The 24,958-nt window shown below is 40.2% G+C and overlaps 3 protein-coding genes across 4 annotated transcripts; 1 reads left to right on the top strand and 2 right to left on the bottom strand.

Moving 5' to 3' along the window:
• Positions 1–3,345: 3,345 nt before the first annotated feature.
• mzt1 (mitotic spindle organizing protein 1) lies at positions 3,346–7,739 on the bottom strand. Its single transcript, XM_037783204.1, has 3 exons — positions 7,453–7,739; positions 5,163–5,308; positions 3,346–3,896 (listed from the first exon to the last, which is right to left on the bottom strand). Exons 1-3 carry the CDS (start codon positions 7,502–7,504, stop codon positions 3,873–3,875), a joined length of 222 nt encoding a protein of 73 aa, XP_037639132.1. The 5' UTR covers positions 7,505–7,739; the 3' UTR covers positions 3,346–3,872.
• A 46-nt stretch (positions 7,740–7,785) lies between these two features.
• bora (bora aurora kinase A activator) lies at positions 7,786–14,187 on the top strand. Of its 2 annotated transcripts, none has more exons than XM_037783202.1 (12): positions 7,786–7,934; positions 8,203–8,363; positions 9,817–9,923; positions 10,791–10,836; positions 10,945–11,023; positions 11,173–11,217; positions 11,334–11,390; positions 11,486–11,766; positions 11,926–12,088; positions 12,232–12,815; positions 12,947–13,087; positions 13,421–14,186. In XM_037783202.1, exons 2-12 carry the CDS (start codon positions 8,208–8,210, stop codon positions 13,439–13,441), a joined length of 1,680 nt encoding a protein of 559 aa, XP_037639130.1. In that variant the 5' UTR covers positions 7,786–7,934; positions 8,203–8,207; the 3' UTR covers positions 13,442–14,186. The 2 variants fall into 2 exon arrangements, with proteins under 2 accessions (XP_037639130.1, XP_037639131.1); XM_037783203.1 differs by lacking the exon at positions 7,786–7,934 and adding an exon at positions 7,991–8,090 and having other exon boundaries at positions 13,421–14,187.
• Positions 14,188–16,168: 1,981 nt separating this feature from the next.
• dis3 (DIS3 exosome endoribonuclease and 3'-5' exoribonuclease) lies at positions 16,169–24,958 on the bottom strand. The gene is made up of 21 exons (XM_037783258.1): positions 24,534–24,958; positions 23,424–23,581; positions 23,074–23,270; positions 22,756–22,829; positions 22,457–22,624; positions 22,077–22,241; positions 21,532–21,645; positions 21,187–21,324; positions 20,888–21,034; positions 20,635–20,751; positions 20,455–20,556; positions 20,080–20,144; positions 19,827–19,911; positions 19,526–19,653; positions 18,994–19,080; positions 18,695–18,851; positions 18,140–18,354; positions 17,105–17,273; positions 16,813–16,974; positions 16,579–16,701; positions 16,169–16,446 (listed from the first exon to the last, which is right to left on the bottom strand). The coding sequence occupies exons 1-21, from the start codon at positions 24,750–24,752 to the stop codon at positions 16,378–16,380; spliced, it is 2,859 nt and encodes a 952-aa protein (XP_037639186.1). The 5' UTR covers positions 24,753–24,958; the 3' UTR covers positions 16,169–16,377.

Genomic DNA, 24,958 nt, shown 5'->3' with positions numbered 1-24,958 from the left:
TGAGGAACTACCAAGCACCGCCCACCAGCTGAAGCAAACTCAAATTTATTCATATTTGATCAGCGCTGCTTAGTTTGACCATATGATCGGATTTTGCGAGTGATTGACAGCTGCCTCCGTTGAATGAACAGCCAATAGGAACGCTCTCTCTCTCTGAAATGACCTGTGATTGGCCAAAGCCTCCCGTCACGGGCTAGATTATCTAAAGCCTGAAAAACAGAGCCATGAGGAGGTGCAGAAGTCTAGTTTTCTCTCAGAATACTTGAATTACAATATGCTGAAAGGTTATTATGGAACTTTTGCCCAGTGATGCCAAATACATTCTGCTTACCCTTGCTTTAAATTACATGAGACAAAGAAAAAAAAAAAAGTAAGGCGCCTAAGTGGGCAAACAAACAAACAAAACAAAGAGCTTAAAATCGCCCTCAAAAAAGTTCCCTTCCTAAAACACAAGTTGTTTTTTTTTTTTAATTATCATCCAACCAGAAGAACTCATCAGAAATAAAGTCTTATAACTTAAAATTCTATCCCTGACATTATCATATAATTTGCAATGAAATGGACATAAGAAACAAAGCCTTGTCTCTGCAGGGAGACCATTAGTCCTACCTGTTTATGGCTGATGGTAATTAGTGACCTAAATATAACTGTGCACATAGAGATCTTTGACTTTTGGTTAAACTCTCCTTCTACTCTCCACTGTGGTTGTTTTCATGATGTTTGTAATTTAGTTATGTACAAACATCAACAGACCGTCTTTCCTTATGCATAATCTAATCAGTCCACTCTAATTATTTTTTCTAATATCCATTGCGCACACCTGAACCGTAATCTTTCACTTTTAAATGAGACTGCCCTCATTTATCAGAAAATAATAATCCTCAGCCCGGATAATTATCAGACATACAAACATAAACACCTTTAGAAGTTCAGATGTGAGGACCTGCCTTGCCTTTATACAGTCATGTGACCTGACCAGTGGCCTAGTTGAACACCTCTTAGATGTTTATGCATATATGGACGCTAATCTCTCAGTCAGGACTATGGGATTTGAGAATATTTTGTTTTACAGAGATCAAAGTAGCTGGCTAGTATCGGGAGGAACCCTTCAAACACATCAAACAGAGAGCAATGCATCCCGAGTCCCACGCCCACAGTAGCCAATCAAGCCGTGCATAACTCTTTGTAAAAGAAAAGCATTCTCAATGTGGGTCCGTCAACATCTCCTGCAGCTCACCCCCCACGGAGGCCAGGGGTTGTTTTAGGCTCTCGAGCTATCAAGGAGAGCCATATCTGTATGCCTCTCATACTCGGCTGACACGATGCTGGTATTGAGGAACAGGGAGATACTGTGTTAAGAGATCAAAGCGGCGGTACAGAGATTTAGACTCACGGCCTGTCACTCAAGATGGCGAGACAAAGCAGAGGAAGACAGAAATGCTTACACACACACACACGCTCCCCTGCTCACTCGCTGGGTTTCTCCGTGGTGTGCCTGTGAGGGGTGAGGCGTGACTGTCAGATGGCTTAGGGGCTACTCATTTGTAGACATCTACAGCGCTGCATGAACACCTAAACTCTCACACACACATAGGGACACACACACACATTCAAAAGCTACTGATTCAAGCCCTTTCGGATGAGAGGTCGCTTCTAGCCTGTATATTGGCCTGTGGAGGAATGTTTTGTGCTCTCAGCATTTTCCCCTCGTCTCCAAGATGAATAGAGCTATTTCACAGACGGTGGAGAAACAAAAACAATACTCTGTGTGGTTGGACACATGATGTAGGGGCTTCATTTGTGGTTGATCAAAGATGTTTTTTTTTTGTCAAGTTTGCAATAAATCTCTTTTTTGTGTGTGGATAAAGTACAGACACAAAGGGGGTAAGATTTCAGTTCAACAGGACATCCTGCTGTAAAGAATGACCCTTGTTCATGTCTTCTCTTTTGTACACGTTGATGTGATCACCCCCTGCATGGTCTGTGTTTGTATCTTTGTCCCTTTCACCTAATAGTGTGACAGGAAAGATCATTTCCTTTGTAAAAAAATCCTTCAGAAAATTTCAGGTCCCATTTGAAAGCCTGTAGGAATTACATCACTGGGGAAAAATGCTTTGCTATATTCTACAATGGGATCAAGGCAACACAGAAAAAGACGTCATGGTAAATAAATAGGGAAAATGTCAAAAAAGTACCTCATAAAATCATAGTATTTAATTGCTCTTAACCCTCCTACTAATCTTAAGTAGTAGGAAGATACTGATATCATATGAAACTACAAAACATTAGGAATCCATTGTTACCAACCACGTTATGCTAGATTGTTGGGAAGAACGCTAAATAATGCTACAAATTTACGCTAAATTTTGGTGAGGAAAAACTGGCATGGGCATTTTCAAAGGGGTCCCTTGACCTCTGACCTCAAGATATGTGAATGAAAATGGGTTCTATGGGTACCCACGAGTCTCCCCTTTAAAGACTTTATGATAATCACATGTTCACAGTTTTTTTTTTAATGCAGTACAAATGTGTTATTTTCGCCTATTCTAAAATGGTGTTTGAGTATTTCTGCATACTGGGGTCAATAAACAGTCTTGGAATTACATAAATTGGGTATCACTGTAAAAGTGAGACTCTTGTGGATCCAATGAGCACAAATGTATTCATGTGTGATGATGTTAATCCCACAACTCATGGAACTTTACAACCACAAACTAGAGACCTCAGAGGATGGATGGCTTTCCTATAAGGGGGTTTCTGAGCAGTTTCCAGAACAGAAATGCTCGCCATCCAATCGACGAAAAATGCAATTCTTGCAGAAATCTCAAAACTTAAAAACTTTTTGATACCAAATTACGGCATGACTTTTTCTATGGTGCTCCTAGTTAAATTTAGCACCAAATCTGTCTAATGGTATCAACCCCAAAATTTCTGCAACAACTTATGATACATACTGTAAGTGAGCATGGGAATGGTCATCATATATACTTATGTTCTAAGCCCTTATACACTTTCACAATTTATTTTAATTCATTCATTCATTCTTATTTCTGATTTATGACTAGAACAACTTGACACAGTGCTGGTCTTAAATGAATCTTCAGGTTCCCAGCTTTCAGATGATATACACCACTTCTATGTGGCATTTACTGTTGATTATTTATCTACCCCTGAACATCTCTTGTCCCCCACCACTACCAGTCTAAAAAAAAAGAGGGCAGAATGGTAAGGGGTTGAACATCAGGTAAACTATGAGACTGGAAACTTGCACTGTTAGAACGTAACACCCAATGTACTGTATACCTGCGCCTCAGATAAGAATAATAATGACACAGCACCACCTTGTGGCCGTTTACTGTAACATTTTAATTTAGATTTTGTTCCATCATTGATGGACATTTAACAGACAATGGAAATGCCAAAATAATTAAGTTGAAAAAATGCATTATGCTTACATAAAGTTAAAAACAATTCATAATGATATACTTCAAAACATCATAAAAACATTTCCTCATGAAAAGTGCGACACAAGTTAGAAGTATGCTCTTAAATTAAGGCAGGATGTCAAAGCCAATACTTTACAAATGGCTGTAGGAGAAACTTGCAAGCAAATCTGAGGCAGAATGGCCGAGCATGCCCTTGTGCCGAGAGAAGACTTGTGTTCAGGAAGAGGACTGAGGTTGATATACCTCCACACAAAAACTCAAGACACATGTCAAAGCACAGAACAGGAACCGTCGCCGTGGAGACGCAGAGGACAGAGTGCCAACACACAGGCAAGTGTGATTGGCTGGAGAGCCCATCGTAGGTACAGATCCAGGAACAGGGCATGATCCCATTAAAGTTCAAACTGAGGAGATCAGATGGCAACTTCAGTTAGTGCAGTTTTCAGAAGCCTGAAAGAAAAGAAAAAATAAAGTAGTAGTGATGCATCATCATGATTACTTATATACAATATATGTGTATATATAATATGTGAATATTTAACTTTAACTTTTCATGCTCTCTGTGATGACAAATGTCTTGCCTGGATGACAATACATTTTCCTATTACCAGTTGTCCTCAATAGTGACAGGAATGTTCATGATTTAGTCACAAGATGCAAGCCCCATATCCCAAATTGTATCTTGCCATTTTGTTTAGCAGGAAAATTTAGTTATGGTTCATGAGTGCATATGCTCATGGAAAACATTTGACAGGTTGCGACATGAAAAAGGAGGCTAAATTCAACAGTCCAAACAAAACAAAATGATGTCACCTTGGGAGGGAGAGATATGGATAGACTACTATTATCTATGTGGAATTTTATATTGTGTTATAATACATTTGCTGGAAAATCAACTGTTTATGGATAGAATATCTAGACAGAAATGTCACATTTTTGGGGGATAATCGACCAAACACCTCATGAATCAAGACCATGTCACTGAAACATTCACATCTAATGGCTTTGTTAAAGGAACAATATGTAGAACTGACAGCTAGTGTTTTAAATGAGTAACAGCAGTCCAAATTTAAAATATAGGACTGTGGCCCATCCACTCCGCCAGTGTCACTGATAGCAGCACACATTTTCGCAATTTGAGAGTTACCTTCTAGACCTGTCTTTAATCTCTGATGACATTTCATGGTCATTTTATGATTTATTACAGTAAATATATTACATATTAGTCCTGTAACTATTTTCTTTTTCAGAAGATATCTAATTTGTGACACCAAAACCATGATGTAGATAGCAGCTGTAGGTATCTCAGTTTCCACTTTGACACTACATTAGATTTCAATGCTGGTGGCTGTTGTATTGACATACATTCAACATCTGAATGGGTGCTGAAACTATTGGTTGATTAATTGATTAGTTGACCAATAGAAAATGTATGACAATTTAATTTATTCAATTGCAAAAACTTCACAACACACTGGTTACAGATTCTAAATTGTAATGATTCGCTGCTTTTCTCCATGTTATATCATTGCAAACTGAGGATGTTTTTGGATTTAGACATTGTAAGACACCACATTGAGGTCTGGTAATCTCACTTTGACATTTGACATCACTAGTGTTTGTAAACAACGGGACTGGGACTTAAACCCTCAACAGATAAACATTTTCTCTTGAATGATATGAAAAGGTTAGCTCTTTGGGAGCCTGTTTCTGTACCTTGAGGGTTTCAGAAGCTTTACGCAGCTCTTTGATGACTGCAGACAAAGCTTCTGGGTTGATGCCCTGCTCACACAGTCTCACACATATGGACAAAGACTCCATGTCCAAACCTGTGTTCAGCAACCTGGAGATCTCCAGTAGCACTGTTGGAGGAAGAAAGTGACATGTTACCCTAGGTCAGGGGTCAGCAACCTTTACTATCAAAAGAGACATTTTAGGCAAAAAAAAAAAAAAAATGTCTGGAGCCGGAAAACATTTGAGCATTGTGCTGAAGGTAACATAGTTTATAGTCTAAGTATATAGTATATAAGTCTAATGCAGTGAGGGCCAAAGAGCAAATGTACTACGGAGTATTAGGGCCACATTGAGGGGAAAAAAATAGGAGATTTCCAGAATAAAGTCATAATATTACGACTTTTTGTAGTCTTAATATTACGGGAAAAAATTCCTAACTTTACGAGAAAAAAGTCGTAATATTACGAGAATAAAGTTATAACTTAACGAGAAAAAAGTCGTAATATTACGTGAATAAAGTCACAACTTGACGAGAAAATAAGAAAATAACACGTAGAATGACTACTTTATAATATTATGACTTTATTTTCATAATGCTACGACTTTTTTCTCTTAAACTTCTGACTTTATTCTCATAATATTCTGACTTTATTCTCATAATACGACGACTTTATTCTCATAAACTTCTGACTTTATTCTCATAATATTATGACTTTATTCTCATAATACTATGACTTTATTCTCATAAACTTCTGACTTTATTCTCATAATATTATGACTTTATTCTCATAATACTATGACTTTATTCTCATAAACTTCTGACTTTATACTCATAATATTATGACTTTATTCTCATAATACTATGACTTTTTTCTCTTAAACTTCTGACTTTATTCTCTTAAACTTCTGACTTTATTCTCATAATATTCTGACTTTATTCTCATAATACTACGACTTTTTTCTCTTAAACTTCTGACTTTATTCTCTTAAACTTCTGACTTTATTCTCATAATACTACGACTTTTTTCTCTTAAACTTCTGACTTTATACTCATAATATTATGACTTTATTCTCATAATACTACGACTTTTTTCTCTTAAACTTCTGACTTTATTCTCATAATATTATGACTTTATTCTCATAATATGACTTTATTCTCATAATATTATGACTTTATTCTCATAATATGACTTTATTCTCATAATATTATGACTTTATTCTCATAATATGACTTTATTCTCATAATATGACTTTATTCTCATAATATTATGACTTTATTCTCATAAACTTCTGACTTTATTTCTCATAATATTCTGACTTTATTCTCATAATACTACGACTTTTTTCTCTTAAAATTCTGACTTTATTCTCACAAACTTGTGACTTTAATTTCACAATATTACGACTTTATTCTCGTAATCTCAGATTTATTTATTTGTTCCTCAATGTGGCCCTAATACTCCGTCGTACCATATACCTACAACAATGATAAATAAAAAATGAAAATGTAAACAAAAAACAATTATTAATTTCCATGTTTATAAATCCACAGGGAGCCACAGGAGAGGAGCTGAAGAGAGGAGCTGAAGAGAGGAGCTGAAGAGAGGCGCTGAAGAGAGGAGGTGAAGAGAGGAGCTGGAGAGAGGAGCTGAAGAGAGGAGCTGGAGAGAGGAGCTGAAGAGAGGAGCTGAAGAGAGGAGCTGAAGAGAGGCGCTGAAGAGAGGAGGTGAAGAGAGGAGCTGGAGAGAGGAGCTGAAGAGAGGAGCTGGAGAGAGGAGCTGAAGAGAGGAGCTAAAGAGAGGAGCTGGAGAGAGGAGCTGAAGAGAGGAGCTGGAGAGAGGAGCTGAAGAGAGGCGCTGAAGAGAGGAGCTGAAGAGAGGAGCTGAAGAGAGGAGCTAAAGAGAGGAGCTGGAGAGAGGAGCTGAAGAGAGGCGCTGAAGAGAGGAGCTGAAGAGAGGAGCTAAAGAGAGGAGCTGGAGAGAGGAGCTGAAGAGAGGAGCTGGAGAGAGGAGCTGAAGAGAGGCGCTGAAGAGAGGAGCTGAAGAGAGGAGCTAAAGAGAGGAGCTGAAGAGAGGAGCTGAAGAGAGGAGCTGAAGAGAGGAGCTGGAGAGAGGAGGTGAAGAGAGGCAGGTGACCCCTGAATTAGGTCCTATGCATTTATCATTACAAACCAGCTAGGGGTTAGCAAAACAGACAGTTTATCTGCAACTAAATTTAAGAGTTATTCACAATCACATAAACTCCTGCATGTGTATTAAATGTATATATTTACCGTCCATGGTCTCGCGGACTGCATGAAGGTTTGCATTAGCTGCACTTGCCATGATGTGTAGACTGAACAGAGCTAGCTAGCTAGCAGGTGGCTAATAAATAAGACTTGAAGAAGCTCTCTGGTGCGACACAATATCTACAAGTACAGTTCAGCCAGTCGTTAAACGTTTTGTTTTCATTCTACACACACAATCTCTCCAAAAAAATATAAAACGCTTAACAATAAAAGTGTAATATTAGCAGCTGAGCTAGCTGGTTAGCTGCTAAACTAGCTCATGAAACGCTAGCACTGTAAGCGGAAGTGACGTCACGTCTTCACTGATTGGTCCCCAGCAACTTCCGGCAGCGTTCCTATTGGCTGCTGGGTCTGATGGGCGAAATTGAAATAAACGTTTGAAACCTCTCGGTGCTAAATTGTTTGCCAACTCTTCAATGACGATTGTTTTCTAGCCGTGTGTTCACAGTCCTGGCTCATTAACACGTGTAAGTACCAGCAGAAGAGCGTTATATGGTTAGTAATCAAATGTACCTTTTATTTTGTGAGTAAAGTGTGTTAAGAGAGAGGAGAGGAGGAAACTAGTAGCTAGCTAACTTCTTCCGTCCAAGGATAATGTTCTTACTGCTATAGAAACAGTCAAAGTAATGTAGCTAAATGTACCAAACTAAACATATTGACTCACTATATAACAACATATAGGCTGTGGTTTGTCAGTTGTGTGTCTGAAATGTCCTTTTCCCTTTCCTTCCACAGCTAAGATGATGGACCATGTTGAGCTAACGTCAGAGATCACTCCAGAGACTCCTGGCAGACCTTCAATCAGAAACCCCTTTGAGAGTCCTAATGACTACCACCACCTCCGGGAAACCCTGGTGCCAAGCCCATCTGTCTTCAAGTCCAAGCCTTGTAAAGCTGTGAGTTTGAACACACCTCACACCTATCACCTCAAATCTTTTAGACCTACTACTAGATAGATAAATAGATAGATAGATACAGTAGATAGATGGATGGATAGATAGATAGATAGATACAGTAGATAGATGGATAGATAGATAGATAGATACAGTAGATAGATGGATAGATAGATAGATAGATAGATAGATAGATAGATAGATAGATAGATAGATACAGTAGATAGATGGATAGATAGATAGATAGATAGATAGATACAGTAGATAGATAGATAGATAAATAGATAGATAGATAGATAGATACAGTAGATAGATGGATAGATAGATAGATAGATAGATAGATAGATAGATAGATAGATAGATAGATACAGTAGATAGATGGATAGATAGATAGATAGATAGATAGATAGATAGATACAGTAGATAGATAGATAGATAGATAGATAGATAGATAGATAGATACAGTAGATAGATGGATAGATAGATACAGTAGATAGATAGATACAGTAGATAGATGGATAGATAGATAGATAGATAGATAGATAGATAGATAGATAGATACAGTAGATAGATGGATAGATAGATACAGTAGATAGATAGATAGATACAGTAGATAGATAGATGGATAGATGGATGGATGGATGGATAGATACAGTAGATAGATACACTAGATATATACAGTAGATAGATAGATAGATAGATAGATGGATAGGTAGATAGGTAGATAGATAGATAGTAACTTTATTGATCCCGAGGGAAATTCAAGTTTCCAGCATCACAGCTCCATAGTGCAAAACATGTTAGTAAAAAGGCAGTAAAAAAGTTAGTAGTGCAAAGTACAAAAATATATACCAGATATAAAAATACAAGGAGATGAAGAAAACTGTTAAAGCTGAATATAGTGCAGGGTAACAGCTGTGATACAGGACTATTAAAAAAAAGTGAATATAGTGCAGAAGAGACTGTTAAAAGTGAGTATAGTGCAGGGTAACTCACACACGCTGAAGACATCGCGGGAGCAACAAAGAGTCCTTAGACCTACTACTAGGTGACACATCTCTTGCGGCATATATATATATATAAATGCTGTTTAATGTCCACATGTTTGGCTCTACTGATGATATGTAGATTCAAGATTCAAGCCCTTTATTGTCATTGTGTAGTACAATGAAATTAGATTGTGAAAATCCCATAGGTGCTAATGAAAAGGTAATATAATAAAAGAGAGGGATATATAATAAATATAAAAATACAATATGTATATTGATGATGTGACAGTTTTGCCAGATTATTGCACAAAGTGTCTGTCAGATAATTATATAATTATTGCACAGCATCATATAATTATTGCACAGAGTGATCAGCATATGTTATTGCACATATCCGTAACAGTAGATTTAGAGTATTATATAGATTTATAGTCTTTTATTCACTTCCTCATCTGTCTCTCCCTCAGACTCCACCCAAGTTTAACTGGTCAATTGATGAAATGGCCAGTCTGCTCCCAGTACACATAGACCAAGAGGAAATCCAACGACAGTCTTTTTACCTCAGCCAGACAAGGTTTGTACTGAAACACAGTAGTCTTGGTAGATATGCAGCTTATAAGGATGACATTGTGACAAAACTGAACTTGCTTGAAGAGGTAAGCCCATCCTGATGTATGAAATGCAGAGAGCAAGTCAAAGATGGCACTGGCAGGGAGTTCTCACATGCACGTCCCCACATCAACATATAACTCCAATTTTTCTTCTTACTTCATGTTCCCTCCCGCATTGAGTACAAAGTCCTAACGTTAACCTACAAAGCTGCTCATGGATCTGCGCCCCATTATCTCTGTGAACACATTCAGCTGAAAACTATGGGCAACAGAGCCTTCTGCTGCAATGCCCCCCGACTCTGAGATACTCTGCCTGAAAAACGGGGTGGCTGTAGCTCAGTGGGTTGAGCGGGTCGTCCTTTAAGCACAGGGTTTGCGATTCGATCCCCGGCTCCTACTGTCTGCATGTCAAAGTGTCCTTGAGCAAGACACTGAACCCCAAGTTGCTCCCCGGGCGCTTCAGAGCAGCCCACTGCTCCTAACTGCTTAGGATGGATTAAATGCAGAGGTCAAATGTACCTACAGTTTATGTATATGATGATTCTAATAAAGTTTAATTTAAGCTCATGATTGCACCCAGTCACCTTAGCTTTAAGAAACTTCTTAAAACACATCTTTTCATCACCATCAAACAACATGCTTTTAACAACAGCTGTTAGAAATCTTGTCATCTGCCCCCATCGCTTCCTGCAATGTTATGTGTTTTTATGCCTGATGTTCTTGTTTTTGTCTGCTACTTTGGTTCGAGAAAAGCACTTTACAATTTATAACATTTATTACTGCAAATAAATGTATTATTAAGTCACAAATCCTTTCTTCCAAACATCTAGGATGGATTCTGACATTGAGGAAAAGCGTCAGAGTGCCATTGAGCAGGTATGGGATTCTAATCAAGTCTAATCACATTGTTTAATGATAGAGAAGTTCATTTATTAATGATTTGTTTATTCATTTTGTAATTCATTTGTCTGTTTCCCAATAAAGTTTTTCACCAAAGGAGCCATTGTGCCTTCGCCCTGGGCAGCACCAGACAGCCGTAAAGCCCCTCAGATGTATATGAAAAGTAAGTTTATCTTAATGTGTATATTACTTTTTAACTCCTAAAAGTATTATGTAGTAATTTTCCTTCCTGCATTTTTGTTTATTGTGGTTTTATACATTATTCAAGCATTTCATGTTCATGTTACTGTATTGTGTCTTTTGCACTTGTAGGTTCCAAGTCTTCAATGATTGCAGAGGAGCCAGAAAAGATCTCAGGTCGGTGTGTTCTTTGAGAGGGTTTGACTTCTACAAACAGTGCCCCATCTCTTTTGTCTTCCCTTCACTATCTACTAACGTGTTTTTGAGCTATCTTTATTATGTTTCTTTTACAGTTGCTTGTCAGACAACGCTTTCGTTACCTTTGGCTTTTGATTTGGAGAAAATACTAGGTAAGTCTCTAATAGATGCCTACAGAGTGTGTTATGACAGAGTATTGTAATATCAAGTCACCATGTTAATCTGTCTGTTTGTTCCCTCTCCTCAGGGGATTATTACCGCGACGAGGTAGCGTGTGACGCCGTGCAGGAGAGTCTCAGTTCTTCCTCCCTAAGACGAAAACTCTTCCTCGATGGCCAGGGCACTTACAGTGGTTCTGACAGCTCCAGCCCGCCAAGCCCAGAGAGAAGCCATGCCACTCAGGAGAGGACGTCTCTAAACCGAGTAGAGGGAGCTGTAGGAGGGGTTGCAAGTTCTGACGGAGAAGCTATATTGTCTATCTTTTGCTCCCCTTTGTCCTGTGGTGTGTCAGTTCCGACTCCCTCGACGGTGAGTAGAAAAGTGTAGGGAAGCAAAATGATAATTATTTCGGTAATACATCTTCTGTTAATTGACTAATCCTTTTCTTGCTAGAGAACTGCAGATTTCGGTCCTTCTCAAAAGCAGTAGCGTAACTACAAACATGTATGTGCATTGTCTTTACTGTAGGGTCAGTTCTCGTCCAGTCCCATCCAGCATGGCTGCTTCCGGGACTGCAGCCTCGGCAGCATCACCAGTCCTCTGTTCCCTGATAGGTCGTCTCCTGCTGGCCTCGTCTCCCCCACAATTTCTCCTATTGTTGCACATGCAGCACGCACACCCATATGCTCAGGTAGATAATTTATCTGTTCAAAATGTAGTATGCAAGTATTTAATACTCTTATCAACATGGTAATGGGCAAATATGTGCGAAATCAGTGCGATGTTAACTAAGTTTCTCTTCAAACTGATTCTCAATCTGTGTTCTTTCTTTAGCTGAGAGGAAGCAGCCGAGCAATTTGACTCCACGCGGTGCTCCGCTGGACACACATGTCACTCCCTGCAATGTGAGTCCTTTTGTCGAGGGTTGCTCTCCCATTCGTAGCTGCTCCCCACACCAGCTCCATTGCCACAACGAGCCCCAGCACAACGGCAGACCCAAGCCCCGGCCCAGAGTCCGCTGCTGGGCATCCCCTCCCCTCATCTCACCGATCCTCAACCCTAAGCTCATAGACAACCAGGAGGCTGAGCACCAACACCCCTTCTCCTCACCCACCTCCTCGTCTTCGTCCACTTCTCTCCCCCCTATGGAACTAGATCCAGCTTCACCTCTGGCCTGCGACGCTCACCCCGCTGACACTGAGAGAGTTAGCCTGGATCCTATGGAACCCATGAAAATGGAGGAGGGCAAGGAGGCAGAGATAGAAGGGAGGATAGAGGATGAAGAGGAGGAAGGCGGAGGGCTTTCGGGACAGCTGACCAGCTCTCGTATGGGCAATGTGTCAGTAACGGAGAACTCTCATATGTTTGTATCTCTTCTGGCAGAGGGAAGCAGCATACGCTACGATTCCAGCATGCAGGTTTGTGTGAGCAATTTCATCCAGGCAAAAACTAAGAGCTACTAACTTACTCTTCAATGAATGATTTCTTATTTGTCATTTCATATTGGTATGTTTGTCTAATTGAATATTTGCTTTTTGTGTGTGTTCAGGTGGACAGTGGATACAACACTACCTCAGCAGGCACAGCCAGTCTTATAGATGGCCTCAGTTCAGACTGTCACGGCAAAGAGTCCTTCAGTTCAAACCTGGCAGAGGAAGTCTTCCATCTCACTCGACACACTAAAGTAAAGGTAGGTTAACCCGTTACACACAAACACAATCTGGTGGATACGTGAGTTTGTGTTTTTAGATCTAGTGCCAGCACTTCTTTTAAATACATTCCTGAAATTATCTAAGTATCATAAATGCTTGTTTGCCACAGAACTTATTTTCTGCAATAATCCGAAACCCAATGGAAAAATCCCATTGTCTTTTTGTTGAGGGAACCCAGGGTGATGCTAACTTCCTGGTTGGCCTACAAAAACACGTCATCCCTGGAGCACTTTATTGTGCATGCTTCAAGGCGTTATAGTCTTTTAGTTACTTTTTCCTTTTCATATCACTAAAAGTATCTTCTTTTCCAGGTATTTTATCCTCACCACTGAGCCATCTGATCGATGCATTTAAAGGGATGCCTCTTCCAGTGGAAGCTTAAGGTGATTATTTTGCAATTAAATACAGCAAAGTTTACACTATGTTTTGAAGCATTTACGTTGCATTAATATGGTTAGGGTGAATGGGGTCAGCTGTTAAATGCAGTATGAACTGAGGGGGTTCACAAGTGGTTATTAGTTCTTTTTCAAGGTTTAAAGTTCAAGTTGCTCTACCATAATACGTTTCATTATCACAGGTTAGAAGGGAGAACCCATACCCTATCTTAGTCCCACTGTAAGACACTGAAAAGCTATACTTATACATCAACACTTTTGGACCCAGTACTGTATACTGGTGTGATAAAGGGGAAGAAAAACATGTCAATTCTGTATCATTTGCACAACGGTAACCTCCTTGAATGCTGTATTGATGCTGATGTCATAATTTCAATTTTATTTGGTGATGGACCTGATAGAGCTTCACTTTCAGATGACATAAGATTTGTACTGTATTTATCTTTTTACAGTTTATCATGTTTTTATATGATGAAAGCTTTTTTCTTTTATTGAATGAGTAAGAATTCTTAAAGTTCAGGTTACTTGTGGATGTTATTTGAATTGTTAGAATATTTATTCCTGAATAAGACATAATGAATAATGCCACTAATGAATTAAAAGCTGACTGAGCCATTTTTTTTTTTAATATGTTTAAAAACGTGGGTTGGATCGTTGTCACATTAAATGAACTTGAATTCTTTGTCTGGCTTGAGAAGATTATTTTATTTTACATTATTAAAGAAGTTATTTTTGAGTTGGGTGTTTCCACAATGTATTGTGTGTATTTAACTAAATGGCTTGGTCCAGACATAAGATCATATTCAGGGTTGAGCACCCAATAATTCAATAACATGTATAATCACTCCATGTAACTGCATTCTGACAATTCTCATATTGTGGTTCACAAATCTGTTCAAAATATGTCAGTGTTAGAATAGAGGATATTTGAGAATATACAATAGTGACACGTTTCTAGACCCATTTTTGTCTTTTTTTAGGGAGGACAGGGGGTCTTTAGGGGGAGATAGCAGGTCAGCAGTAGATGTCACATAGAAGTGGTGTACATCATCTGAAAGCTGGGAACCTGAAGATTAATTTAAGATGCAGCACAGCACTGTGTGTCTAGTTGATCTAGTCATGAAATAGAAATAAACAAATTAAATAATTAAAATAAATAGAAAGAGTGACAGAAGTATATGATGGCCATTCCCGTGCTTGGTTATGTCTCATAAGTTGTTGCAGCAATTTTTGGGTTGATACCATTTGTTACACAGATTTGGTGCTAAATTTAAACATTTTTTACCACTTGAAAATTGATAAAAAATGATCAATAATCTCTCCAAAACACCACATTAAGACACAAAGACCTTGAGGAACACCATAGAAAAAGCCATGCTGTGATTTGGTATCAAAAACTTTTGACATTCTGAGATTTCTACAAGAATTGCGTTTTTCTGCAATTGGATGGTGAGCGCTCCTGTCCTGGAAACTGCTCAGAAACCTATCTATCTAATCTACCTAGGAAAGCCATCCATCCTCTGAATGCCCCTAGGTCTCTAGTTTGTGGTTGTCAAGTTTCATGAGGCTGTGATTATCCTAGAGGTCACCAAACGTCATTTTACACAGTGAGGTCAAATTCCCCAAAAATTGTTTCACTATGTGAAATGACTACTATGGGGACTAACATCATCACACATGGAAACAACTGGGCTCATTGGATCCACAAGAGTCTCAGCTTTACAGTGATGCAGTGAATAGACTTCTAGAAAGTAGAATTTGGATGGAATGAACCTTTACAACTATAAGTCGTTGGACAGAAAGTATTTTGGTGGAATGAACCTTTAAGTTGTTAGAATGTAGTATTTGGGTAGAATTAACTTTTATTTTGAAATATTAGGTCCATCCCTAGTTTCCTGTTAACATACAGTGAGAGTTGATGAGACGGATAGGAAAAGGCTCTTTGCCTGAAAATCTCCAAGTCCTGAGTGTGTGTGTGTGCATCTGAAAAAAGCATGCAATTTAAACTGATCATTCAAAAACTGTAACAGATATCAAAAAGCTGACCGACAGTTTAATAGTTCAAAGTCTTGTAACCCGTTCAAAATTGAAATGGTGTCTGTAGCTGAAACTTTGTGGAAGCAGTTGAAGTTCAAAGTGCAGTAGGTTTAAGAGGATTTGAAGATTATTTCCATAGACTTCCTTTGGAAAAGAAGGAAGGACGAGGAGGAGAAGAAGAAGAAGCTGTACAGCATTCACACAATTATATGACTACACTGACAACTCCATCATACTGTCCCCTGGCCTTCCCTCAATCACTCCCCACCTACCTGACTGGACCTGGAGCTCTCTGAAGACCTGCTATTAGCCCCACTAATGGATTTTCCTGTTGAACATGTACATGTAACTATCTAACACGGTATAAGGATTAATGTGCCTTTCAGAGAGTAACTTAGTAAAATGTAAATGAGTAATGTGATTACTTTCCTCATTCAATCAAAACATAGTTTTCTAGATTTACTTTGTGTTGTTACATACATGATGTGCTGATTCAGCATTCCCACAATAAAGTCGGTCAGGATCGCCGGCGGGCCTCAGGCAGTTATGAACCACTTTCTGTGCAAGTACTTCTACAGATTAAGATTCCTGCTGGGCGAGCTTACAAAACACACAGAAACAAATAGGTAAAAATAAAAAACACTTTAATGATTGAGTCGCCTACTACATTGTTGACAAGTTACACTGCGTTTATGACTTGTAGTCCCTGTCCTTGTCAATGTACCAATAAGTGTTTCATATATAAAAAGAGCAGTGTGGTGAATGTGAGGTTGGAGCATCATCATCACGGAGGATCAGCTGGTGGTTTCAGGTGATTTACTGTGCTGCTTTCTGCATCAGCGGTCCAGTTTTGGTTTCTTAGCCTGTGGTTCAACATCTGGGGCTGGAACACTCACACCAGTGATCTGAAATAAAGACAATTAACTGAAAAGGCTGGTAGTTTTGAGTAAATCCAACGAATTCTCCTATTAGGACAAACTGAAAACATGTTAACCCTCCTCAATCGAAACCCATATTCACTTTTAGTCAGTCCTTACCACCGGGTCAATCAGAGCCATGCGGATCTTCTGGTGCTGAATATTGGAGGCGTCCAGGCTGATGGTGACCTTCACCGTGTCAAATATGTGGAAGGTGTGCTGCTCTACCTTCAGAGTGGGACCCTAAACACGCATATAGAAGAGATGTTTTAAGCAACACATCCTGTGATGGTTTTAGTTTATCAGTGTTGATCTAACCAGCTTTAAAAAAAAAAACAACACATTTTTTTATACCTCTTCATCAAAAACAAGTTTTGGGGCTGCCTTGTCTTTGGCCTTGTCAAAGAAGACCGTTCCCTCCAGGCCAAACTTGGGGATGAGCACGATGATTGCGTTCTTCCTCACAAACAGAACAAACCCCTCTTCGTTCAGTATGCCTCGGCTCTTGAAGAACAACTGGAAAGAGATCATTAAAAGCGTGAATTTGCAGCGAGTTATGCAGTAATGGTGTGGGGTCCGTTTGATTCCAAAGGTTGGAGACGTGTCGTCCATCTATATATACAGTCTGTGGTCCACATGTGTTTACCTGTGAGTGGAAGGCCACAGATGCCCTCTGTGCATACTGAGACATTTTATGTCTGTAGTTGAGGTTGTTGGAGAGGGCTGACTGCTTCTGTTTGTCCATCAGATCTGGGTAGGTGCTGTCTGCTCCTATGGCCACTGCCAGCAGGCGGTGGACTATAATATCTGCGTACCTGTACAGGAGGGCAGATAAAGAGGGTGGAGGGGGAGGACGGGAGGAGGTAGAGGTTTAGATGGAGAGAAAAAGGGAAGAATATGGATGACAAAAGGAGGTTAGTAAGAACCGTGCTGTGGTAGTTTCTCAATTTGTGCACCTCTGTGTTAGAAAAGGTCTGACCCAATATATTAATAGTTAGGGTGTGTTGAAGTAGGGATATATGAGGTACTGATCCACAGTCAGTGTATTACCTAGAGTACATGATGTTAGTAGATCTCCGGTTTGGAGAAACGGACAGGAGCAATGTACTGCTGTGGATGGAATATAGATAGAATATTTCCGGTGCTTTACCTTGCCGTCAGACAGCCTTTTCCAACAGAGAACTAAAGTTGTTTTATCCATCTATGCCTTCGCCAAAGCCACCAGACTCCATTGAAAAAAACTGTAATTTTACCTCGCAGAACACGGGAGTTTGCCGGTCTACCGCTGCCTCGATCGGTTAGTTTGTTTGTGTTATTACAAGCAACTCCTGTGCTCTGTGAGGTCAAATTACTGTCTTTTTTCCAATGGAGTCTGGTTGCTTTGGCGAGAGCATAGATAGCTGCTTCAGTTCCCCGTCGGAAACATAGACTGTATAGCTGTCTCATGGCAAGGTTACCCAGCAAACATATTCTAAATATAGCGTACACTTAAACTGATATAGATTTTTTTTAAGTGAGCGACCACAGCAGTACATTGCTTTGCTTCCGTGCGGTAACTCCTGTCTGCTTCTCCAAATTGGGGGTGATGCCGACCTTCATCCACTGTAATTATTAAACTGACTATGGATAAGTACCTCATACAGCCCAAATTCAAAAAACCTGAACAATCTGTTTTTCATACCTCCTAATAGGTGACGTGAAGTGTGTATAAATGGGTGAAGCGAGGCCGTAGTGGTGGAAATCGCTGTCCATGCCAGAACAAAAATAGACAGCCTGCATCATGCAGCGAGTGGCCAAGATGCGCAGTAGCGTGTTAAAGTACGGGAAGCCGTCCACTCTGGCCACGTCAAGGGAGTCAGCCAGCGCCTTGGCCGAATCTGTGTGAATCTCCACATCCTGGAGAGAAAAGGAAACAAAAGTGTTGACACCTTAAAATATAGTTATGGTACAAATCATGAGCATGGTTGTTTTTATGTAGGTAATGTTTTATCATTGATTTTCATTCACTTCTGTTTGAGTCACTGATTAAATCTGAGATATGGGCAGTGATTCAACAGTCTGGAACCAGGTTTGAATGTGATTCAGCTCATATTTTGAAAATCTAAAGCTACTGCCAAGCAATGGACAACATCCTTCATTCATTACAGGGGCAAATTGATCAAATTAGCTCAAGAAACAAGCATATAACTTGAAAACCAGAGCAAAATGTTCTGCACGACCATCCAACTCCACTCACCTTGGACTTTGCAGCCTTGAGCAGGATGTCGTAGTTAGATGGAGGCGGTGCCGGATGTTTCCTCAGCATGGCACAGTCTGGGAATTCATCGTAAATCTTCTGGGCGACTGAAATATTGGCCAGCAACATGAACTCCTCTACCATGGAGTTTGTCTCCCTAATAGCCAAGAGATGGGTTTATTTGCACATGTCCAAATCACAAAGCGTTACACACTAAACAAATCATTAAAGATGAGCTTTTGTGAAGAAAAGGGTTTCAAAAAGGATTCTGCAGAGTGCTCCTCTTTGAAGTTACCTACATGAGTTCTTTGGTCTGGAGGTCAATGGGGTCGTGGGTTTCACTGTCTATGTGGAATCGGACCTCTAAGGATGACAGCGTCAGCGCCCTGAAAGATATCAAATGCAGCATTAAACACAATGCATGTTAAAGTCCCAGTGAAATGGAGGTTGGAGTCTTTAGCTTCTGTACTATGAGTGTTTTCCAGTGAAACAGAATATTTGAGTGATGTACAGTTCAAGAGGGATTTAAATCAAATCCTTCGCATTTGATTGGACCGCTAAAAAGTGGGCGGGTACATACATTAAAATACTTGAGGTCAGAGGTAAAGTGAGAAAACTGAGCCCGCTATAAACTAAAAATCACAAATTGGGTTAATGCGTTAAAGAGATTAGTGGCAGAAAAACTAATTTGCATTAATGCGTTATCACGTTAACTTTGCCCAAATAAAAACTCGAACCAATAGCATTTTCTGCCCGCAGCATTAGAATCTACCATCCTACATTTTGTAAATCTATTCTCCGCCTCTACTACTCCTAACTCCCTGCCCTTACCCTTTCTCTATCCTATGCCTCTTGAGGACTTTGGCTAGTTTGTTGAGACCTCGCAGGCTCTTGGTGATATCATCATTCTTGGTGGCGTCATCAATCCTCATTTGGGCCTCAGCGTAGGTCAAAGATGCCTGTGAAACAAGGAAACATTAACAAAAATCATACTTGAAAATATCTTGACCCTGTAATTTTGTGTCTTACAAATGGATAATGAAAGCAGGTGGTATTAGCATCACTTGCAGTGCATTTGATTCACACATCACCGCAAATAACATTGAGTATATTTTCTCTGTTGCTACTATACCTTGGAGTTAATGACACTTTTTGTGAACCGGGTCTTAAGAATTTCAGCTTTGTGGTTTATCTCCCAGATACATGAGAAAGCCAGCCTGGTAAAAAAAAAAAAAAAAATAGAATCAGAGACAAACATTTTAAATGCATTCAGTTGAAATCAGTCAACTGGAAAAGCAAAAACTATGATCTACTGTATTTATTCACTGAAGGATCAGTGTTGATATTGATTAATGTGTGAGTGTGTATGTGTCTCTAGTCCTCACCTTTCCACATTGGAGCGTAGAGAACAAAGATTGGAGCTGAGCAGCTCAGGAACCATATCTATCCTCTGATGGACACAATATTAAAATGATTTTAGTTTTTTTGGAGTCAAAAATTTAATTTCATGAATCAATCAAATACTAAAATCAACTATTTAGTGACCAAGGGAAATCATTTGTTACAATATCCAAAATTTCTTGACTGAATTCATAAATAGATTTTTATAAACATTCAATACTGTCACCAAGTGTGTTTGGCACATTCAGACGGCATATATTCAGAGATTAAAAGATGAATGGAATAGTGAAAAGGGGTTCTTGTGAAATTTAATGTTGGTAGTGAAGTTTAAATTCTGATGTTGTGAAAACACTCCTTACTTTGCCACACAAGTAGACAGTGGTGCCGCGGTTCGCAGCCTCTTTGTCCATAGCGTTGCAAGGTCTGATGAAGTGACTGACATCAGCAATGTGGACGCCCACCTACAAAACAAACACATACTTTAGGCTCATATGAAGTATAAACACAAATATTTTTTCTACTTTATAATGTATGTGTACCTCAAAGTTTCCATTGTCCAGCTCTCTGCAGTGCAAGGCATCATCTATGTCTGTGCATCCAGGAGGATCCACACTGCACACGGTCAGATTCCTCAGGTCCTCTCTCCTGCCCATGTCCTGTTGTACAAAACATCAACATCAATAAATACACAGACCTATACATACATACGGATGATAGACGCCTACTGATAAATGATCAACAAAACTGTGACTAGAATACTGCTCAGTGTATCTCAAGAAAAAGCTGTCAAACCTCTGGTGTGATGGCCCACGGCATCGTGGGAAGGAAGCTGAGCACAGCCTGAGAGAAGGCCTGATGTGGGACGTCGTGCTCCAGCAGCAGCACCTCCTGCTCCGTGTCCTTGTCGCCAGCACATCCCAGACTGCGCACAAAGTGACCCTGGCCAAGAAAAAAAAAAAAGACTAAATTATCTGTCATGCTAGAGAAGTGTGGCGTCATATGAATGTAACATAATAATTCAATTTCCTGTCAAACTTTTGGCAAGTGGAGATGAGGGATAACTAAGTTCCAAAGATTTGGTCCCAACTCACATTTGGATATCTGGAGTGTTTGGGCCAGCCATCGATGGCCACCATGATCCTCTGGCCTGCCAGTGTGGATGCCTGACGGGTTTCGATGCGAATGCGTGGAATACGGCGGTCTGCCGGGGTGAAGAGGTGACGGGTCGACTGTACGAAAAAAAAAGAGAAGAAAAGGGATGGTCAATTCTGAGGCTAAGAGAAAAGGAAGTGCTAGTAAGTTTGTACAGTATACAGAGATTTATTCATTTAAATAAAACATTGCATACCAATTTTGAGGACAGCTTTAAAATTTTCAAGCCAAACAAAAAATAAACTGTGTATAATATTTGGTATTATAGAGCAGTCTAGACTTACCTCTTTAATGTGGGAGAGATTGAGCATGCCGCAGAATGGCCTCCAGTTCCTTTTGATGATTCCCACTACTTTGCCTGTGGGCTTCCTGGCTGCTTCAGCTGCTGATATCCTCAACTGCTCAGACACACAGGGACACGCAGGTCATTAAAGGTACAGTGTGTTGGGTTGGGCACCATCTAGTGGTGTGGTTGCAGATTGCAACCAACTGAGTAGCCCTCCGCTCACTCCTCCCTTTCCAAGACTGCGGTAACTTGAGCCGCCCAGTGCAAAAACTGTGGTAATGCCGTTGGCCTCGCTCAGAGGCCATCTTCATCATAATAACTACTTTAGGAGAAACGGAAGTCGGCTGGCTGGCGGTACCACGGTTTTGCACTCTGCGGCTCACATTACCGCAGTTTCACAAGCGTGTTGGAGAACTACGGTGGCCTTCAGGTAATGTAAAAAAGCAAAATGCTCTCTCTAGAAAGGACGGAGGCTGTGGACATGTACCATAAGAGAGATAGCTCAGTCTATTAACGCTTCATTTCAGTCAAACCTAAACTCACCGCTTTCTCCTCCTCCTCCTCTTCCTCGTCATCGTCCTTTGCTGCGCCTTCGTCCTGCAGCACGACTGAGGAGGGCGCCACCCACTGATCGCGCGGCAACAGCTGCACGGCAACCACATCCTGGTACACTGCTCGGTTGAGGTTCTGAAGACCCTGGAGGAGAACCTGGCAGCGAGCCGAATGGACAGTACAGAGCTTTTAACATTCACATGCACTTTCCTATTTTATGACAGTCAACTAATTTGTAGTAAATCCTCTAACTGGAAACTCACTAGATGACAAATTCTCACCTGAACCGAGATGAGGTCTGAGAGATTCTTACATGTCCAGATTTTGGATAATTGTTCAGACAAACATTGTACATTCAGAGACAAACAAACCTCTGTGCTGTCTTCCCCCTCTCCCTGGACAAAGACTGTGGCCTCCAGATAGTTGTCCCTGCTGGCCCTAAAGGTGCCCTGGAGGAAAGAGCCACTCTTGATTCCTGCTTGGATCCTGGACAGAGGGAGGTGCTCTGGGAATATCACCCTGCTGCTAGTGATCTCATTCTGAGAGAGGAATGAAAAATAAATTAAAGGAAGGAGAAAAGTGCAAAGAAAAGGCAGAGGCGTAAAACAGGAGATACAGATACAAAAATAGCTTTTATTTCTACATGGAAATAGTACAAAACTGTTTTTACCTTGTCATCATTGGACAAAGCTAGACGATCCACAAGCTCAGAGTTCCCTATCAGACTCTTGATGTACTCTTCACCTAGAATGGAAGTGAATAAATGCTTGTGACAAAGTGGTAAATACTAAATACAGCTAAATACAGGCCTTAGGAGGCTTCAACTTGCTGAAACATTGATGGTGGTTGAATCCGAGCGACTGTTAACGCACTGCCTGCAAGTTGTGGTAGAATTTACAACAATGTTTTTTGTGTTCTTGATATGCAGAGCAAACAAATTGCGATTGTGCCCCATGATATTCTCTTTCTCTGAAGAAAGACCACTTACATCTGTACACCAGCAGGCCGCTCTCTTCTGCCTTCTGCTTGTTCCCTTGATCATTGGTAAGGAGGACCACCTTGAGTCCGTCTGCGTCGGACTCGGACATCTTCAGGTGCTGGCCGTACCATTTTGCCGCCACACGGATTGCACGGTCGTTGCGGTCATTGGCGCTCTCCCCCGGTTCCCGTTCAATGAATGTCTCTCTGGAAGAATAGAAATTATAAGGGCATAAGGGTGACAAGCAGTCAAACACTTGTGTCATGCTTTTCACACTGATTACTTTTACTTTTTACATATTACAGTCATGCAATTAAGATGTTGTGATGCAGTAAAAAAGGTCAGTGGTGTGTCAGTACCTGTGGTGTTCATTGGTAAAGGTGTAGAAGTGTTTCTCTTTCTCATGTATGATGTCCTTCAAGCGTTTATAGACCGGTGCACTGCGGTGGCGTACTTCCTGCAGCACAGTCTGCAATATGATCACATTACGAATCACAGGGTCTTCCAACACGTCGATCTGAGGGGACATAGAAATTGCAAAGAGTAGAATCAGAGCTGTTCAGAATCAGGTGCAAAGGTTGTATGGGTGGTGTGAATGGAGAAAAGGGATGTTATAATGGCCAAGAATCTAGGAACCACCATCACCTAAAGTTATGTCAGACCTCCACTGCAACTGGTCAACATACTGACATTTTACAGTCATTTAAAGGTCCCATATTGTGCTCATCATCAGGTTCATACTTGTATTTTGTGTTTCTACTAGAACATGTTTACATGCTGTAATGTTCCAAAAAAAACTTTATTTTTCTCATACTGTCTGTCTGAAAATACCTGTATTCACCCTCTGTCTGAAACGCTCCGTTTTAGTGCATTTCCACGGAATTGCGTTGCTAGGCACAACACTTTGGGTCCATGTTTACTACCTGTCAGCTGATGTTATTCACATACACTGCAACCAGGAAATAAACTGGGACCCATTTAGAATATTTACGTTTAAAACCGTGTAACAATATTGTATATTTGTGACATCACAAATGGACAGAAATCCAAACGGCTTGTTTCAAACGCACAATTTCTGAATACGGGGCTGTGTGTGTATTTCTCCATATATATTGAGCGTTTTGATAGTTCAACAGGATTTATAAAGCACTTAAACCTGCTATATAATATAAAAGACATGCAAATCTCGTTTTTTTTTACAATATGGGACCTTTAAACACCAGCTAAGGACACACACAAATAACACTATATAGCTATGTGAAAAGAAAAACATTAACAGCACAATAACCACAAGATGTGATAATGCATTTTGTATTATCACAATACATGAGAGCCACAAAACTGGGGCTACAACTCTGTATAGAAAAAAAATACATGTTAAGATGTCTGTGAATCATCATATTAGACTGCTTAATGATCAAAAGGCCCTTTTTGTTTGAGTGCACAAATAAAATGGATTTGCATTTTACCTGATGCAGCACCACATTGGTGTCAGGCATCACATAGTGTGGATAAGCGCACAGGTTGCTCTCTATAGTGGCGTCTCTCTGCAGCTCTGGGGACTCCTGTTTGCATTCAGAGCACACTTCACTTCCACACCAGATATCATCTCTTAAATAATGCTCCCGCACTATCTTCATCACCCCACCAGCCCGGGTCTTCTTCATGAAGGTTTTAGACTTCAACATGATGGCAGTAAATGCCTAAAAAAGGTTAGATCCTGATGTTTTTCCTCTTAGCATTTGATGACAAGCAATGAGCTGCTAGCTGCACATGTGTAAACTAACTAACTGAGTGGGCCGACAAAAGCTTTCCCAGAGTTTTGATAAACACACGAAGGCGGATTTCAGTTACTCGTTACCGTGTGTTAATATCTATTAAGAACCCATGTCAG

The sequence above is a fragment of the Sebastes umbrosus genome, chromosome 10 (assembly GCF_015220745.1).
Source record: "Sebastes umbrosus isolate fSebUmb1 chromosome 10, fSebUmb1.pri, whole genome shotgun sequence".
In the NCBI taxonomy this organism is placed as follows: Eukaryota; Metazoa; Chordata; class Actinopteri; order Perciformes; family Sebastidae; genus Sebastes; species Sebastes umbrosus.
Note: the sequence above shows the minus strand (reverse complement) of the source record. Positions and strands in the feature narration are given on the sequence as shown.

Coding starts and splice junctions, on each gene's coding strand:
- mzt1 (XM_037783204.1), bottom strand. CDS start 7,504: ATGGCAAGTGCAGCTAATGCAAACCTTCATGCAGTCCGCGAGACCATG. Junction 5,309..7,452: donor AGTCCGCGAGACCATGGACG/GTAAATATATAC, acceptor TTCCTCCAACAG/TGCTACTGGAGATCTCCAGG. Junction 3,897..5,162: donor AAGCTTCTGAAACCCTCAAG/GTACAGAAACAG, acceptor CTTTTCTTTCAG/GCTTCTGAAAACTGCACTAA.
- bora (XM_037783203.1), top strand. CDS start 8,208: ATGATGGACCATGTTGAGCTAACGTCAGAGATCACTCCAGAGACTCCT. Junction 9,924..10,790: donor TTTTACCTCAGCCAGACAAG/GTTTGTACTGAA, acceptor CCAAACATCTAG/GATGGATTCTGACATTGAGG. Junction 10,837..10,944: donor GTCAGAGTGCCATTGAGCAG/GTATGGGATTCT, acceptor TTCCCAATAAAG/TTTTTCACCAAAGGAGCCAT.
- dis3 (XM_037783258.1), bottom strand. CDS start 24,752: ATGTTGAAGTCTAAAACCTTCATGAAGAAGACCCGGGCTGGTGGGGTG. Junction 21,035..21,186: donor AACACTCCAGATATCCAAAT/GTGAGTTGGGAC, acceptor TTTCTTGGCCAG/GGTCACTTTGTGCGCAGTCT. Junction 17,274..18,139: donor TTCACGTCACCTATTAGGAG/GTATGAAAAACA, acceptor CCTCCTGTACAG/GTACGCAGATATTATAGTCC.